This window comes from Vulpes vulpes, chromosome 1 (genome assembly GCF_048418805.1).
Source record: "Vulpes vulpes isolate BD-2025 chromosome 1, VulVul3, whole genome shotgun sequence".
NCBI classification, from domain to species: Eukaryota; Metazoa; Chordata; class Mammalia; order Carnivora; family Canidae; genus Vulpes; species Vulpes vulpes.
Window position 1 is genome coordinate 92,401,255 of NC_132780.1, and position 16,009 is coordinate 92,417,263.

A 16,009-nucleotide genomic window follows, 5' to 3' on the forward strand; every position below is an offset into this window, starting at 1 on the left:
CTCATGAATGTCATGATTTCTTAAAGTTTGTTTTAGTTCAAATGCAAATAAAGCATATACATGGTCACTGACAGTGTTCCTAAAGTCTTTACTATCTCATTTCTCCCTCTTTCTCACTCTCCCAACTCCTTGTAATGATTTTGTGAGGAAATCTGGTCATTGCTTCTGTAGACTTTTCCATCATCTGAATTTTGCTGATTGGATCTTTGTGCTACACTGCTGTAGAGACTTTTATTGTTTATGTATATATAACACACATACACTGCAGCTCTTTCCCTAGAATGTAAGAAATCTCAATCAGAACAACCTCAAACACGAATGAAATTGCCATGGCTGTTTTTGCTAGAGAACACCGTCAGATCATGTTCCAGTGTCTTTTGACCACTTTCTGCTGTCTTTGTGTGGGTGAGTTATAAATGTATAAAACAATTAGGAAATGATATGTCACTCCGAATGCTCATCTTTCATGAAGCACAATCAGATTCTCTTCAAAAATTATCACAAATCAACTTTTGCAACCTTACACAACTTAATATAAGTGCCAATTAAAAGAGGCAGATTATTGGTTCTAGCTGGCAGGAAGGACTCTTGTGTAAGATTCTGATACAAAGAGCTATGCTGTGTGCTCAGGAACACCACTGAGGCAGGAACGCAGACAGCTTTGTCGATTTAATTAAAATTAAACATGAGAGATTTCTCTCCCCCACAAATGGCATGCATCTTAACCACAATAAAAGCTAGAGTAAACTCTAAAAGAGCCTGTTCAAAATTTTAGGTATAAATCAATCAATAGATTGATTACTTACATACTGAAATTTATTACATAAAATGAGTTTATAGAGATCTAAATTTATGATTATAGACTCTTAAATCCAGTATATCTTTAGGAAATGTAATAATTTCAGAGAGAAAAATAGTTTCTAGTGGTGGTAAAGAAATTTTTACCATCTAAGCCACTTCATATCCTATTTCTGCTATAATATGCAGCATGGCCCTCTCACATAATAAACTTGAGAGTTAATTTTTGCCTTATACTTTTCTTATATTACCTGTTCTTTATAGATCGTTGACCAGGTCTATAGTTATTGCCATTACATTAAAAAAAATTCTTAAGGTTTAGACTGAACCCTATTTTAATGGAAAGAGAATAACACTTTTTGATGTAGGGCCTGCTTTTGTTTAATAAGCAAAATTAGGTTGAGGACTTCTACGCCCATAGCCAAGGAAATGTCACTTTATAAAGCACTTGCTGTGCACCAAAGATATAAATTGTGTTTTATCTACTTTCATTGTGTGCTGATATGAAGGATTCACTTGAAGTCTGAATCTTGTTAGAGCATTTACAGGGCTCTCTTAATAACACTTCCTAAACCACCATCAAAGTGCTGTGTGCTGGGAATTCTTTAATAATAGGAGAGAAGGATTCTTTATTATCCCCGTCTTCCTTGTGGCCAAGAAAATTCATTGGTGATACTGAAATTTTAATACCTGGGCAAGACTTGTTTATGGCCAGAAAGCAGAATAAAACTAAAATCTGTTCTCTGTCTTCCCTCTTTTCATCATATGCTTCTTTATTTTCATTTTAGGCAGATGGAAGTAAGGGAGAAAATAGGGTTTTTTGTTCTTTTAAAGCTTGGTTCACATCTTCCTTCTGTTGCTGTAGTATTTGGCATTCTTATTATCACAAGCGATAGAAATGCTGACATAAATTTCTTTTAAAAAAAGAAATATAATAGGATACCACTTCTAACAGCAGGCTTAGTGCTGCCTTGAAGCATGTTTCTAGTGATGGCCCCAGGACACAGGGTCATCCCTACCATCCCTGAGCAGGGCTTTGCTTTCTGTTGGCCACCGCACCCCAGTTCAATTGGACAGAGTCATCACCTTAATTGAAGGATCTCATTAGTCTTCCTTTTACTTCAATATTTTCTTAGTCTTTGCCTTTCATTATACTTCCCTTTTTCTTGCCCTTAGAATATCCCTTTTTTTCCAAGGCTAACTTTTCTCTTCAACTTAAATCCAAACCTATCTGTTTCATCTGAGAATATAGAGATTGTCTCTGTTAGTTAGCTATCTTCCCCCCCCCCCCCCATCTTCCTATTGCTACTGATGTCCAGGTACTCCACCTTAAAACTAAAAACTTTTAGTACCTCATTAAAGTATTGTCTGATCTCTTGGTTTCCATATTGCATGTAAAAATCTCTACTGTGGGTCTGAGTAAATATTAATCATTTTCCTTTCTCTTTCTCTTCTGGAGAGTCGTCTGTGCTCATTACCTCTGTTCTCTTACCTTTAATTTTGCTGTACTCACCTTTTAAATCTTTGTGTTAGGCTGAAAAATGTTCCTTACCCCTAGGTCCAAAGTCTATGCCAAAACCCTGAGACTGGTGAATGACACTTTATTTGCAAAAAGGGTCTTTGCAGATATGGTTTTTTTTTAAATTTTTATTTATTTATGATAGTCATACAGAGAGAGAGAGGCAGAGACACAGGCAGAGGGAGAAGCGGACTCCATGCACCAGGAGCCCGACGTGGGATTTGATCCTAGGATTTGATCCTAGGTCTCCAGGATCACGCCCTGGGCCAAAGGCAGGCGCTAAACCACTGCGCCACCCAGGGATCCCTACAGATATGGTTAAATTAAGGGTCTTGATAATGAGATGATCTCAAATTACTGGGATGGCCCCTATCTGCCATCACAAGTGTCTTTCTAAGAGAGAGGCAGAGGGCAGTTGGATACCACAGGCATACACACAATAAACTAAGGAATGCCCCAAAACTGCTGGATTGTGGAAGAGGCAAGGAGTAGATTCTGCTCTAGAGCCTTTGGTGGTAGCATGGCCCTGGTTTAGCTGACACTTTGATTTTTGGATATCCAGCCTCTAAACCTGTGAAAGAGTAACTTTGTGTTGTTTTAAGGACCCAAGTTTATGGGTTTGTTATAGTGGGCTACAGGAAACTAAGTACAGTCCTCTTTTAACACCCTTGGCAAAATTATTAACCAGAGATTAATTGATTTTTGTAAGTGAACATGCCTGCATAGCCAGCACCCAGATCAAGAGGCAGAACCAGGGTGCTTGGGTGGCTCAATTGGTTAAGCATCTGCCTTTGACTCGGGTTATGATCCTGGCATCCTGGGATCAAGCCCCCTGCATAGGGCTCCCTGCTCAGCAGGGAACCTGCTTCTTCTGCTGCTCCCCCTGCTTGTGCTCTCTCTTTCTGTCAAATAAGTAAACAAAATCTTAAAAAAAAAAAAAAGACACAGAACCTTCCTAGCTCCCTAGAAGATCTTTTGAGTCCCCTTTCAGCCATTTTCTTCTACCAAAGTATCTGATAATATGAATTTTTTGAACCTCATATAAACAGAATCATAAAGTATCTACTCTTTTTTTTACTCTTTTATATCCAAATTGTTTTAACAGTCTGAGATTCATTCATGTCATCACATGTAGTTATAGATTTTTAAATTCTCATTGCTATATGGTATCCATTGTTTCTGTATAGCATCCTTTACTTCTACTGTTGATGGTTTGAAATAGTGCTGTTATGAACATATATGTATTTTGATGAACTGTGGTTCTATTAGGTAAATGATGAGGAAGGGATTTCCTGAATCCTCGATGCCTTTTATTTTTCTTTATACTAAGTTGTCAATCTCACCTACACCTGCAACTTCAACTATTGTATCACTGTGACTCTTATATCTGTCTGAGTCTGATCTCTGCTGAGATTCAGGATGACAGCTGTCTGTGAGCTACACACACACACAATGTTTAATGTGTCTCAATCCAAAGTCAAATTCCTACCAAAAGGATAGTATTTTTTCTCTAATTTGTGTTAATGGCAAGCCATAAATGTTAAACCATTCAAGTTTGAAATGGTTAATTTTTTTAAAAAGATTTTATTTATTTATTCATGAGAAAGAGAGAGAGAGAGAGAGAGAGAGAAAGGCAGAGACAGAAGCAGGCTCCATGCAAGGGAGCCTGACGTGGGACTTGATCCTGGGTCTCCAGAATCACGCCCTGGCCTGAAGGCGGCGCTAAGCGGCTGAGCACCCGGGCTGCCCTGATATGGTTAATTTAATTCTTTCTTTATCATGCATCCACCAAATCCCTGAAGCCTCTTGAACTCCTTGAACTCCTTGCCCTGTCTTCTCAGTATTAGCTTAGGGGCATACTCTCCTTTAAATGACTCCCAACTGATGTGTCAGCTTCCAGTCTGTTTTATCGCTCATCCATCCACAAAATCTAGGTTAATCTTCCCCAAACTTTGATTCTGCCACATCCCTTCTCAAAACTCATAGATATGGATGGATCACCATTGATTATAGAATCAAGTCAAAATTCTTTATGTTGGCTTTGTGTGTTTTCATAATTTAATTTCAAACTCATTTCTGTTAATATTAATATGAGGCCTATTTTAGCACTGTCTTTAATAACATTCTTACGTTAAATTGTTCAAAGGGCTTCCATTTATTTATTTATTTATTTATTTATTTATTTATTTACTTGAGAGAGTGTATGTGTGTGAGCGTGAGCAGGGGGAAGGACAGAGGGAGAGGGAGAAGCTGACTCCCCATTAGCAGGGAGCCCGATGTGGGGCTCGATCCCAGGACACTGGGATCGTGACCAGAGCCAAAGGCAGATGCTTAACAGACTGAGCCACCCAGGTGCCCTCCTATTAACATTTCTTATATTGGCTCCTTATAATAATGATATATTGAGAGTTTGCTGGGCTTAGTGCCCATATAATCCTAACAACTTTGATTGTATAGTAAATACCTATTATTATTTTCAGTTTACGGTTGAGGAAACCAAAGCTCAATGAGCTTAAGGTATTTTCCAAGGTCACCCATCCAGAAACTTAATTAGGATTCAAACCCTGGAAGTCATGAAACAGCTTGTCTGTCATTTGCATTTTTATCACTCCTCTCAAGGAAGATGAGAGGGAAGATGGAGAGATGATTCCCCTTCTAGCTTTTCACCTCTGTGATTTACTCTTCTGAGTTTGCATCTCCTCCTTGCAGAGAGCTGTGGTTTTAGGTCCTGCCACTCTGGGATGGGTGCCTTCTATGGATGTGTGCTAATTTCCCTCTCACATTCTCTAAAGCTAGGGCATCATGAGCTGGATTCTTGTGGGTATTGTCTGGGCAAGGGGACTGTAGTTTTTATAATACTAATCTTCTGTTCCCTCCTTTCCTACCTCTTCTTCCCCCTTTTTCTTTCCCTTTTGTATCTTTCTTACTCTAGGCTTCTCCCATTTCCTCCCCACCCCTTCCTTTCATAGGTACCATGGCTCTTAGTATTTTTAAAAGCAAGCTTCTGGAGGTTGATCAGGTACCTCTGATCACCTACCTCTCAGTCCTCACTTTCTAGGTTTAAAAAAAAAAAAAGTCACCACCTCAGTCTAATAATCAGACAACCATTGAACAAGCAAATTAGGGCTGGGGTGGGGACATTATGTATACATTTGCTTTAGCAACATAAGAATGATTCATGTTTGAATCATTATGCATATATTTATTGGAGTTTAGTGATGAGAAAATTATGGGCCAAAATGTTTACTGTTGACACAAATATGTGTCATTATACATGATAGGGTTAACTAAATAATATACAGGATAATAAAATACTGATGAAGCTACATGGGTAGTAATTCATAGCAGGAATTGCTAAACCATGACTAATTCAAGACCACAATGATAGGAGGTTATTCTTCTGTCCTTCATGAAAATCACAATTTTAGCTTTGCAATAGAAGGTTTGCAATTTCCCAACATTGTATATCTGCCAAATTTTAGTAAACTGACTCCAAGTCTCTAGAAGACTCTACTAGGGCACTACTAGGTCATGAGTAATATTTTAGTAATTTACATACCATAGATTTATTGTAATTAGCCTTTATTTGTTTGTTATATACAGAAATCAATGGAGGAGCACCTGGTTGGCTCCATCAGTTAAGTGTCTGCCTTTGGCTTAAGTCATGATCTCAGGGTCCTGGGATCAAACACAGGCTCCCTGCACAGTGAGGAGTCTGGTTCTCCCTCTATGCTCCCCACTGTTCATTCTCTCTCTCTCTCTCTTTCTCAAATAAATAAACTTAAAAAAAAAAAAGGAAAAATCAATGGAATGCAAGATACGCTTCCCTTAAGAATCTAAGAAGGCATAAGTATTTGGGGATTGGTGTCTGCTCTGGGGCATCCCTGTTGGTTCACCCATTGAAAATTCCAGTGGGAACTTAGTTTCCTACTGAAGTTTGCTTCTTTGCTGTGACCAAGCCCAGGCACCTCGCCCCTTCCCTTTTTCTATAGTGCCTTTGATGTGCAGGGTTTCTCTCCCTTTTAAAGATTTTATTTATTTATTCATGAGAGAGGCAGAGACATAGGCAGAGGGAGAAGCAGGCTCCATGCAGGGAGCCCGATGTAGGAATGGATCCTGGGACTCCAGGATCACGCCCTGGGCCAAAGGCAGGCGCTAAACTGCTGGACCACCCAGAGGGCTTCTCTTTTTTGTGTGCAATTTGAGGTGCTCCATTCTAACTCCTTACTCACATGAGGCTGCTGCCTCATTCACACCAGCTTCCATCATCCCTTCCAACAGGGCTGGCCTCCCTGGCCCCGGAGGGTCGCCATTTGTACATCCTCAGAGCAATCTGTCCTGTGTCAGTATTTGCCAATTCATGGCAAAAACCATATTCAGTTAATTTTTTCTTTTAACTTCCATAAAAGCAAATAACAAAACTTTTAATATGTTAAGTGCTCAGGACATTTGTAGAATTAAATTGGCACTCATAGGTCATCTTGGGGGATTAACCTGTCATGACTGAATGGCTAGTTCTGTGTGATAACGTGGGAAGTTTCCATTGATAATGGAGTTTTGGAGTACTTTGTAGACTATAGTACAAGCCAGATCACTACTGGGCTCTTGCTTTGTCAGCAGTATCTAATGCCTAAGGAAAATATTGACCAGATAAAAAGTAACTGAACGTTAATGTTCTGCTTCAACTCTGCTTTTTACAAGCAACAGAAGCTCATGTGAGATATTTAACTAACAGATATGGTATTATAAAGGAAAAATTAAATAAAAAAAGAAACAGACCATGAATCACTGCCATTTAGTGACCAAAATGCAATTAGGCACAACGGTTTTATGTTATTGCCCTAAAAATGTATTATGTTTTAATAAACCCTTGGTAAATCTGATTTTGTGCTCCATTTAACATCAACTCCGTTGGAAGAAAGGAAAAAAATGACACCTCGGGTATACCTTTGTCTATATTTTTAAACAGACTTAGTTTTCAGTTTTTAAGTATAGCAGTATTATTTACAGTATTACCATAAAAACCAGAAAATTATTTAAGTGCATTTGGTCACAAAATACATGACAGGAATATATGCTTTGGTCCCCAAATATTTTTTACACCTCTAAATTTATGTTGTGATCTTGAGAACCTCCATATCCTGTAAGTATAGAGTGTGGCTCAGTGAAAAACTAAGAGCATGGACTCTCCAGCTAGGTTGCTTGGATTCAATCCTTCAAAGGATAGAAGTGGTGCTAATACTTTCTAGCTGATTTTGGATAGATTATCTATACATTTCTGCCTCAGAGTCTTGAAATAATAATATTACCTAGCACGAAGGAGTATTATGAAGACTGAGTTAATATTTGATAAGCATGGAGTGCCTGGCACTCCTAAAAACATGTTTGTGAAATAAAGTGAATATAAGTGTAACTCATATAAATGAGTTTCAAGAATTGTGGAGTATCAGGTGTTTGTTTACTATAATTACATCTTTTTTTTTTTTTTTTTTTGCATTTTAGACATGATTTAAGATAATTTCACAAGGAAGATAATTTATACCTGTTTATTCTACCACTTTTGAGAAGATAGCCATCAGGGTCAGGAGGTAGCCATGATAAAATGATATTTTTGTTAAATAATGAAATGTTCCTGTTTTAAAAATGCTGTGTTACTGGAAACCCCAGCCAGTATAATCAGGTAAAACAAGACAAACAACAACAACAACAAAGACCCAAAGCCATAAAAGATAAGAAAGAAATAACACCATTTCTTGTTTCAAATGACATGATTGTTCATGTAGAAAATCCCAGAACATGTGCCAATAAAAAAAAAACCCTGCAACTATTAAGAGTTTAGCAAAGTCTTAGGATACATGGTTAGGATCCCAAAATGGAGCTTTTCCTGCTTAGACATTCAGACCTGAGGAATATGCCTAATTTTGCTTGTACAATTTATTTTGAATGTCTAATTTTTCCCTTAATCGGAAAGTCTCCTGCAGTGTTTTTATTAAGATTAGCAAGATTAGAAATCTCAGGAGCCCATTCTGTGGAAAAAATTATACAAAAATCAATTGTATTTCTATATACTAGCAATGAACAACTGGGATTTGAAATTTGAAAGAATATCATCTACAATAACATCCAAAAAAATGAAACACAGGTATAAATCTAACAAGATACATGCAGAAACTGAGTATTGAAAATTACAAAATACTGAGGAAAGAATCAAGGAAGACCTAAATAAATGGAGAGATACACTATATCCATGGATGGAAAGACTCAATACATGAAGATGTCAGTTCTCCCCAAAATGATCTAAATCTATAGATTTAGCATAATATCAGTCAAATCTCCCCAAAATGATCTAAATCTTTAGATTTAGCATAATATCAGTCAAAATCCCAGGATGATTTTTTTTTTTTTTTGTAGCTATCAGCCAATAGTTCTCAGATGATTCTAAAACTTATACAAGGGCAGCCCGGGTGGCTCAGCAGTTTAGTGCTGCCTTCAGCCCAGGGTATGATCCTAGAGACCCGGGATCGAGTCCCATGTTGGGGTCCCTGCATGGAGCCTGCTTCTGCCTCTGCCTGTGTCTCTGCCTCTCTCTGTCTCTCCCTCTATCTGTGTCTCTCTCTCTCTGTCTCTCATGAATAAATAAATAAAATCTTTTAAAAAATAAAATAAAACTTATACAGGAAAACAAATAGAACAACCAAAATAGCTAAAACACTTTTGAAAACAGAAGAACAGAGTTGGAAGACTCACAATGCTTAATTTCAATACCTACCATAAAGCCACACCTGTCAAAACAGTGTAATGTTGGCAAAAGATAGACACATCAATGGAACAGAATAGAAAACCCAGCAACAGACCCACACAAATTAGCCAGTTGTTGTCTGACAAGGAAGCAGAAGCAATTCAACAGGGACAGGAGAGTCTTTACAATAAATATGAACCTTGACTCATACTCTACATCATTTACAAAAACTAATTTAGCATGGATCATAGGCCAAAATGTAAAACTATAAAACTTCTAGACGAAAACATGGGAGACAACTTTGGGGTCTTGGGTTAGGCAAAGCTATTTTTAAGATACCACACCTAAAAGCACAATCATAAAAGAATAAATTGATAAATTGGACTTAAAATTAGAAACTTCTGCTTTTCTAAAAATACTATTAGCAGATTGGAAAGACAAGTCAGAAACTTGGAGAAAATATTTACAAATCCCTTTATTTGACAAAGAAAAAATATCCAGATAATATAAAGAACCCAAAACCTCAACATTAAGGAAACAAATTCAGCAATTTAATAAATGGGGCACAAACTTTGATCATTTCACCAGAGAAGACGAAAGAGTACATTTTACTCCATGGAAATTAAAAAATACATTTGGAAAAGAATATAAATTGGTTAGAACTCATCAGTCATCTGAACCTGAAGTAGAAAAAAGTCACTCTTTTTCTGAGTTGTCGTACTGTATTCAGTATTTTAAAATTACACAAACAAGCATTTTTAATGTTCTCTATACAGCATCCCAAAATGGAGCTGTTGCTGCTTAGACATTCAGACCTAAGGAATATGCCTTACTTTGCTTGTACAATTTATTTTGAATGTCTAGTTTTTCTCTTAATCTGAAAGCCTCTTGCAGTGTTTTTATTAAGATTAGCATGAGATCTCAGGAGCCCATTCTCTGGAAATAACCCATTTCCCCTCTTCTTGTGGCTACTTTAATTTAGCTAGTATTTTTCTTTGCATGGCTCTCATTTGTTTTTCATTAACTACTGTTTCATTGGGTTTCTTTCAGCCTCATTTTACCCTGTCTCTTGATTTTAAAGCACTGTGACTGATGGGCAATTGGCTGGCATCTGTGGGAGGAGGAAGCATTGTGGGCATGGGAGGCAGATGGGTGTGTAGGTGGGATGCAATGACTCATTTTCTCATGTGCTGATTTTTGATGTAGAAATAAGGACCCCAAAAGAAAACTCTTTATTTGTATTAAAGAGTCTTTAAGTCATTTTAGCCTTGAAAAAAAGTCTTTTGAAGCTCCTTTGACCTGGCTGCCTCTTTCATAACCTCGCTAAATCCTGTCTTCAGTCCCCTTTTGATCTGATTTATTTCTCCTTCACAGAATGTGAATTCTAAGCTCACGTTCATTAGACAAGGCCAACTGCATCAAACAGCTTCTCAAGAGCCTGCGTTATTTTTTGTGCTACAGTTTGGTTTTACAAAGTCACTCGGGGTTTTAGTATTTTTCTTTTATTTTGATAGGTTCCTAAATTAGGAAAGTAATCACTGTTCATAAGGGAAATTGTAAAAAGATAGAGAAGAAATAAAGAAGAAAACATAATGCACAATCCCATTACATGCTATTATTATGATTTACGTTTTGGTATACAACTTTCCAGACATTTTTTTTTCGCATACAATTACATTACCATCCCATTACACAGCTATTATCTTGGTTTACATTTTGGTCTACAACTTTCCAGACACTTTTTCTATTCACATACGTATATTTTTTCCAGACATTTTTAAATCCACATGTGTAGAATATATACATTACAATGTATTATATCTTAATATTTTTTGTATTATACCTTGAATTTACTTCCATTGCTAAACATTCTTCCACAATACCGTTTTCTTTTTTTAATTAAGTTTTTATTTTAATTCCGTTGTAGTTACCATACAGTGTTATGTTAGTTTCAGGTATATAATATAGTGATTCAACAGTATAGTTCTCAATGATGCATAATAAACCACTCTTTGAATCTTATCTATATATCTACTTCTCTACCTATTTTCCCATTAATGAATACTTAAGTATTTTCCATTTTTATTGTAAAAAATAAATTTCAGTGGGCATACTTAGAAGTAAACCCGCCACATTTATAGACATTTTATCTGGGTAAATTCTTAGGAATGGAGCTATTGGCCCCCAAAGTGTGCATAACTTTAAGGATTTAAGTGTCCTAGGAAGTTTAAAATTCTCCTTGGCATGTAAGAGTATCATTTTTCTGCATCTCCATTGGGTATTCTTTAATATTTTTGACTACTTGTTAGACCCCCCCCCAAAAAAAAGGTACTTTAGAGTTTGCTTTATGTGCATTTATTAGTAGTGAAGGTATAGAGTTCTTGTTATTTACCATTTTAGTTATTCTTTTGTGAATTTGCCTGCTTATGTCTATAGCCTAATTTTCTATTGTAATGTCTTTATGGCTGCTTATTTGTCCTAACCTGACCAATAAGTGTTGGTTTATAGTGATATTAACCTTTAACCTGTCACATATTGTAAATATTTTTAACAAATTAGCATCATCTGTTAAATTTGTTGTAAGGTATGTTAACATTTTCATTTTGGAATTGTTTTGCCATTATATTTTCCAGACCTTTATTATGATTACAAAGGGAGCTCTTGGTTTTCATAATAATTTTGCAGCTCAACACCTTATTAAATTATATTATTGCTTATAATAGTTATTTAGTTGATTCTACTGGGGTTTCTTGGTTGACAACCAAAACATATTTGAGTAATGATGATTGTGTATTTTATTTTATAGTATTATATTTCCTTACTTTGTGAAATCTTATTGCATTATCTGGAATTTTCAGAAAGCTGACTAGTAATAGTGGGAATAATTGGTTGCCTTGTCTTTTTCCTGAATTCCATGGATTATCTATCAACACAAAGTTGGAAGTTGTTGTGAATATATATATATACATATATATACATTTTTTTTTTCTTTTTAGATTGAGAGAGAGAAACGGGGTAGAGGGGCAGGGCGGGGGGCGGGGGGGCGGTGGAGAGAGAGAGAAAGAGAATGAATCCTAAGCAGTCTCCATGCCCAGGACAGAGCCCAGCATAATGGGGTTAGATCTCACAACCCTGAAGCCAGGACCTGAGCTGAAATCAGGAGTCAGATGTTCAACTGACTGAGCCACCCAGGCACCCCAGAATAGATTATTTTTCATGTTAAAGGAGTGCTCTTCTATTTTTATTTTGTAATTATTTTTAATAAGAAATGGGTTTTGAAGTTTAATTAAAGCACTTGGGGCAGCTGTGGAGATGCTGATGATTTTTTTTTTTCCCATTGAGCTATCCATGCATTCCCAAAATAAATTTCAAACCCATAATCTAGTTTTCTTACAATATAATGCTTGGTGCATTTTTTTCATTTTTCTTTCATATTTTTGTCCATATATAAAACGAGTTTGAGACTAACCTATATGTCATTTTTTTGACATTCTTGTCAAATATTGGTATCAGGTTTATACTACCTTGGTGTTAATCATCTCTGAGCTTTGGTAGAATTTGTACCTGTGGTTATATTTTCCTTCTCAGTCATAATTTTCTGTACATTTGCTTTTTTTTTTTGAGTGCACATACTTGGGACTTGCTGGATATTAATAATAATAATTAAGTTATAAAATCAGCTCTGGGTTAATTCAAAGTCTCACCTATTTCCTTTTTTATTTTTATTTTTAAAATATTTATTTATTTGAGGGGAGGTGCAGAAGGTGAGGGATAGAGAGCTGAGCGTGTTGCTGGTCTCAGGGCCTGATCTCTTGACCCTGAGATTATGACCTGAGCCAAAACCTAGAGTTGGCCTCTTCACTGTGCCACCCAGATGCCCACCCCCCATTTGCTTTTTAAAATCTCATTTTACATTTGTCACTTACTGCAGCTTCCTGTGGGTCTGCTTCTGGAAACTTAGTTCACTTGCTTTAATGTTGAAATTTAACAGAGAGCATTAGCTCCAGCATCCCACCATTGCAGACTTCACTTAGTTTCCAGTAATTATGTGATCCCTTTCATGTGTAAAAAGAAAATGCAGGTTTGCTGCATTTTCTAAAACCACTTCCGGGTAGAACTGCAAATTCAAAATTCAGTGATAAGTGAGGAGGGAAAATCCCTATCATTTCCTCATTTCGTCTTTGAGAATACTAAGTTGTTAAAACCAAAATGTGCTTACTGGGCATTATTTGGGTGTCATCTTTTGGGGGGCTCTGTTTTCTGTTTGCAGATATTGCTGTGGTGGAGATGAGTGATGCCTTCCGGCAGCCGTCCTTGTTTTACCACCTGGGAGTGAGAGAAAGTTTCAGCATGGCCAACAACATCATCCTCTACTGTGATAATAATTCAGACTCTCTGCAGTCACTGAAGGTACCTGACTTGTTTACTAAATATTTACACTGGGTACCAGAAGTCTAGGGATACCTCTCTGTGTCCCTGACATCCAAAGCAATTTAAGTGGCTTAGTTTGTGAAAGTTTGTTTTTGCCAGTCCAATAGTTATGCAATTACTAGTGAAGTTGTGAGGTTTATCTAGACTTCAATGTAGAAATTTGATGATACACCGGTAGGAAAATCTTAGTGTTGAGTTCTGAGCTGCAGTTTGAATTGCCGCTGAGGAGACCATGTTACTAGGAAGTCATCCATTGCACACTGCGGAGACAGACCAGGAGGTTGCATAAATTTTGGTTAGGCCCCTTGCTGTGTCACCATTGAGGGTTCCACTGGACATACCTGTCTTTAACTGGAAATTCACCTCCTACTGAAAGGGCTCTGAATAGAAATTCTGTCTCCAAATATCACCAGAAAACTACCATCCTCTTCATTGGGAAATGATTTCAATAACTTAATAACTTGGGGAAGGGGGAAGTAAAAATCTACTATATTTGTCTACAAAACTCAGCATGCCCCATGTCATTCTCTCTGTGATAGGATCAAAATGATACGAAGATATTTTTACCATCCAAAAAGATGGTCTAAAATGCTTTTGCAATGCAATCATTGTGTGATTCTTTGAAAAGCATCTAACAGTTCAGTGAAACTCATGCTGAACCTGGTATCATCCATTTCCTTTTTGAAACCTCCAGCTAGCTTTATGTGGCTTTTTCTCATCTAGATCTTCCAGTTTTCAAATTGAAGCCAACCTTGGGACGTGGAGCTCTAAAACCCAGAGCCATATTTCTAATGGCTTGGTAATTGTTATATGAAGATCTTTAACCCCATGACCATGCAAAAAAAATAATATTTAACTTTTATCTTTTAAAAAAATTTTATTTATTTGTTTATTCATGAAAGACAGAGAGGGAGAGAGGGAGGGAGGGAGAGAGGGAGAGTGAGAGAGAGAAAGAGATGTGCAGAGACACAGGCAGAGAGAGAAAAGCAGGCTCCACGCAGGGAGCCCGATGTGGGACTTGATCCCGGGTCTCCAGGATCACACCCCAGACCAAAGGTGGTGCTAAACCACTGAGCCACCCGGGCTGCCCATTTCATTTTTATCTGAGTATCCAAAGTTTGTATGGCTTTTTCTGAAAAATCTATAGTTTAGTTTAGCAAATACAGTTACTGCATGCCAGGCATTGTGCTGGGCATTGATAGTCTATCCCTGTTCAGAAGACTCTGAAATAGTCCCCCCAAATTTGCCCCTACTCTGTCTGAATTTGTGGTTGTTTTTTTTAAACCTGAAGTAATTCTTTAAGCTACCCCTACTTTATTTTATTTAGCCCTCTAAGAAATGCATTGTAAAGTTTTATGATGGCGTATTATAATTAAACATTTTGATTTGCTATTGTTTATAACATGTATTAGCAATTGATACAGGAGTGAGGTTATTTTATTTATTCTTGTTTATTGTACTATTTCATTTTCTTTAAGTATTCTAAGCAGGCAGTGTTGTGTTAGACATTTTTCACTCTACCCCCTTTTTTTTCTTGTCCTATTGGTATCTGGTGATTTCATTTATGACTACTCTTTCCTGGGACAATTTTTAAAAACTGAATTAAAATTACATCTGAGAGGAAGAGTTGAAGCTAATCTTATCAGAAATTTGTATGGGACAAATAAACTGATTTATTTAATTGCTTTTTGCCAACTTTTGTTTAGAAGTGCTATTGGTATGTGAATACATTAGTTCTTCAAAAAGGCTAGTCTATCTAAAATTAACTCACCTATCTTGTACATAGCTGCTTGTAACCAAGCACGTACTATGTGCTTTACCCACATATATTTTCTCATTGAATTCCACAGATATCCCTTTGGGGTATATTATGTCCTATTATACGACCATTTTATAGAACTGCAAACTAAGGCTTAAATAAATTAAATCATTTGCCCAAGTAATATAATTAGTAAACACAAGGTCTGCCTGACTCTTAAAACCCACCCTCCTAACCACTAAGCTTTATTGCAATTTCTTCTAGTTTGGATATCTGACTTTCCCTGCTAAATGTGTTCACTTAGAAAACCCATCAACTATGTCTGCCTCCCTGAGTCATTTCATGCAACACCCATTCTTTCTTTTCTCTCCCTCCTTCCATTAACTTAAAGCTTTTGCCATTGTTTGTTTGGTTTAATTTAGCTTGTTCCCAGCCCAAATAAGTATCTGGTTACAGAGGACAAAGCTCAATGGGATAGCAAGTAGTTTTTTCAGTCTAACAGTTTCCTCTGAGCCCTAGAAATGTTTCTGGTCCTCTGCTGAGAAAAGTCTGTGTGTGTGAGTGCATGTGTGTGTTTAATGTTATTAATTTCTGTTTCAATTAATTATAGGTGTAATCCCTGCCTTCTACCAATAGAAAACTGCTGTGAAATAAGACAGAATAGGAGTTATTATACATAACATTTTTTATAAGTTAGCCAATAAAATAAAAACGAAGCATCTCCCTATTTTCACAGGGTAAAGACAGAATGAGAATGCTATTC

The 16,009-nt window shown here is 36.8% G+C and overlaps 1 protein-coding gene across 3 annotated transcripts in view; it reads left to right on the plus strand.

Moving 5' to 3' along the window:
• Nucleotides 1-16,009, plus strand: part of MAP3K5 (mitogen-activated protein kinase kinase kinase 5) — a 196,082-nt gene that overhangs the window by 45,587 nt on the left and 134,486 nt on the right. For 2 of the 3 annotated variants that reach the window (XM_072720083.1, XM_072720089.1), the window contains exon 2: nucleotides 13,327-13,466. The exons of the other annotated variant lie outside the window; for it this stretch is intronic. In XM_072720083.1, coding sequence (XP_072576184.1) covers nucleotides 13,327-13,466 — 140 coding nt within the window. The remainder of the gene's footprint in view (nucleotides 1-13,326; nucleotides 13,467-16,009) is intronic. 3 annotated transcript variants of the gene reach the window in all.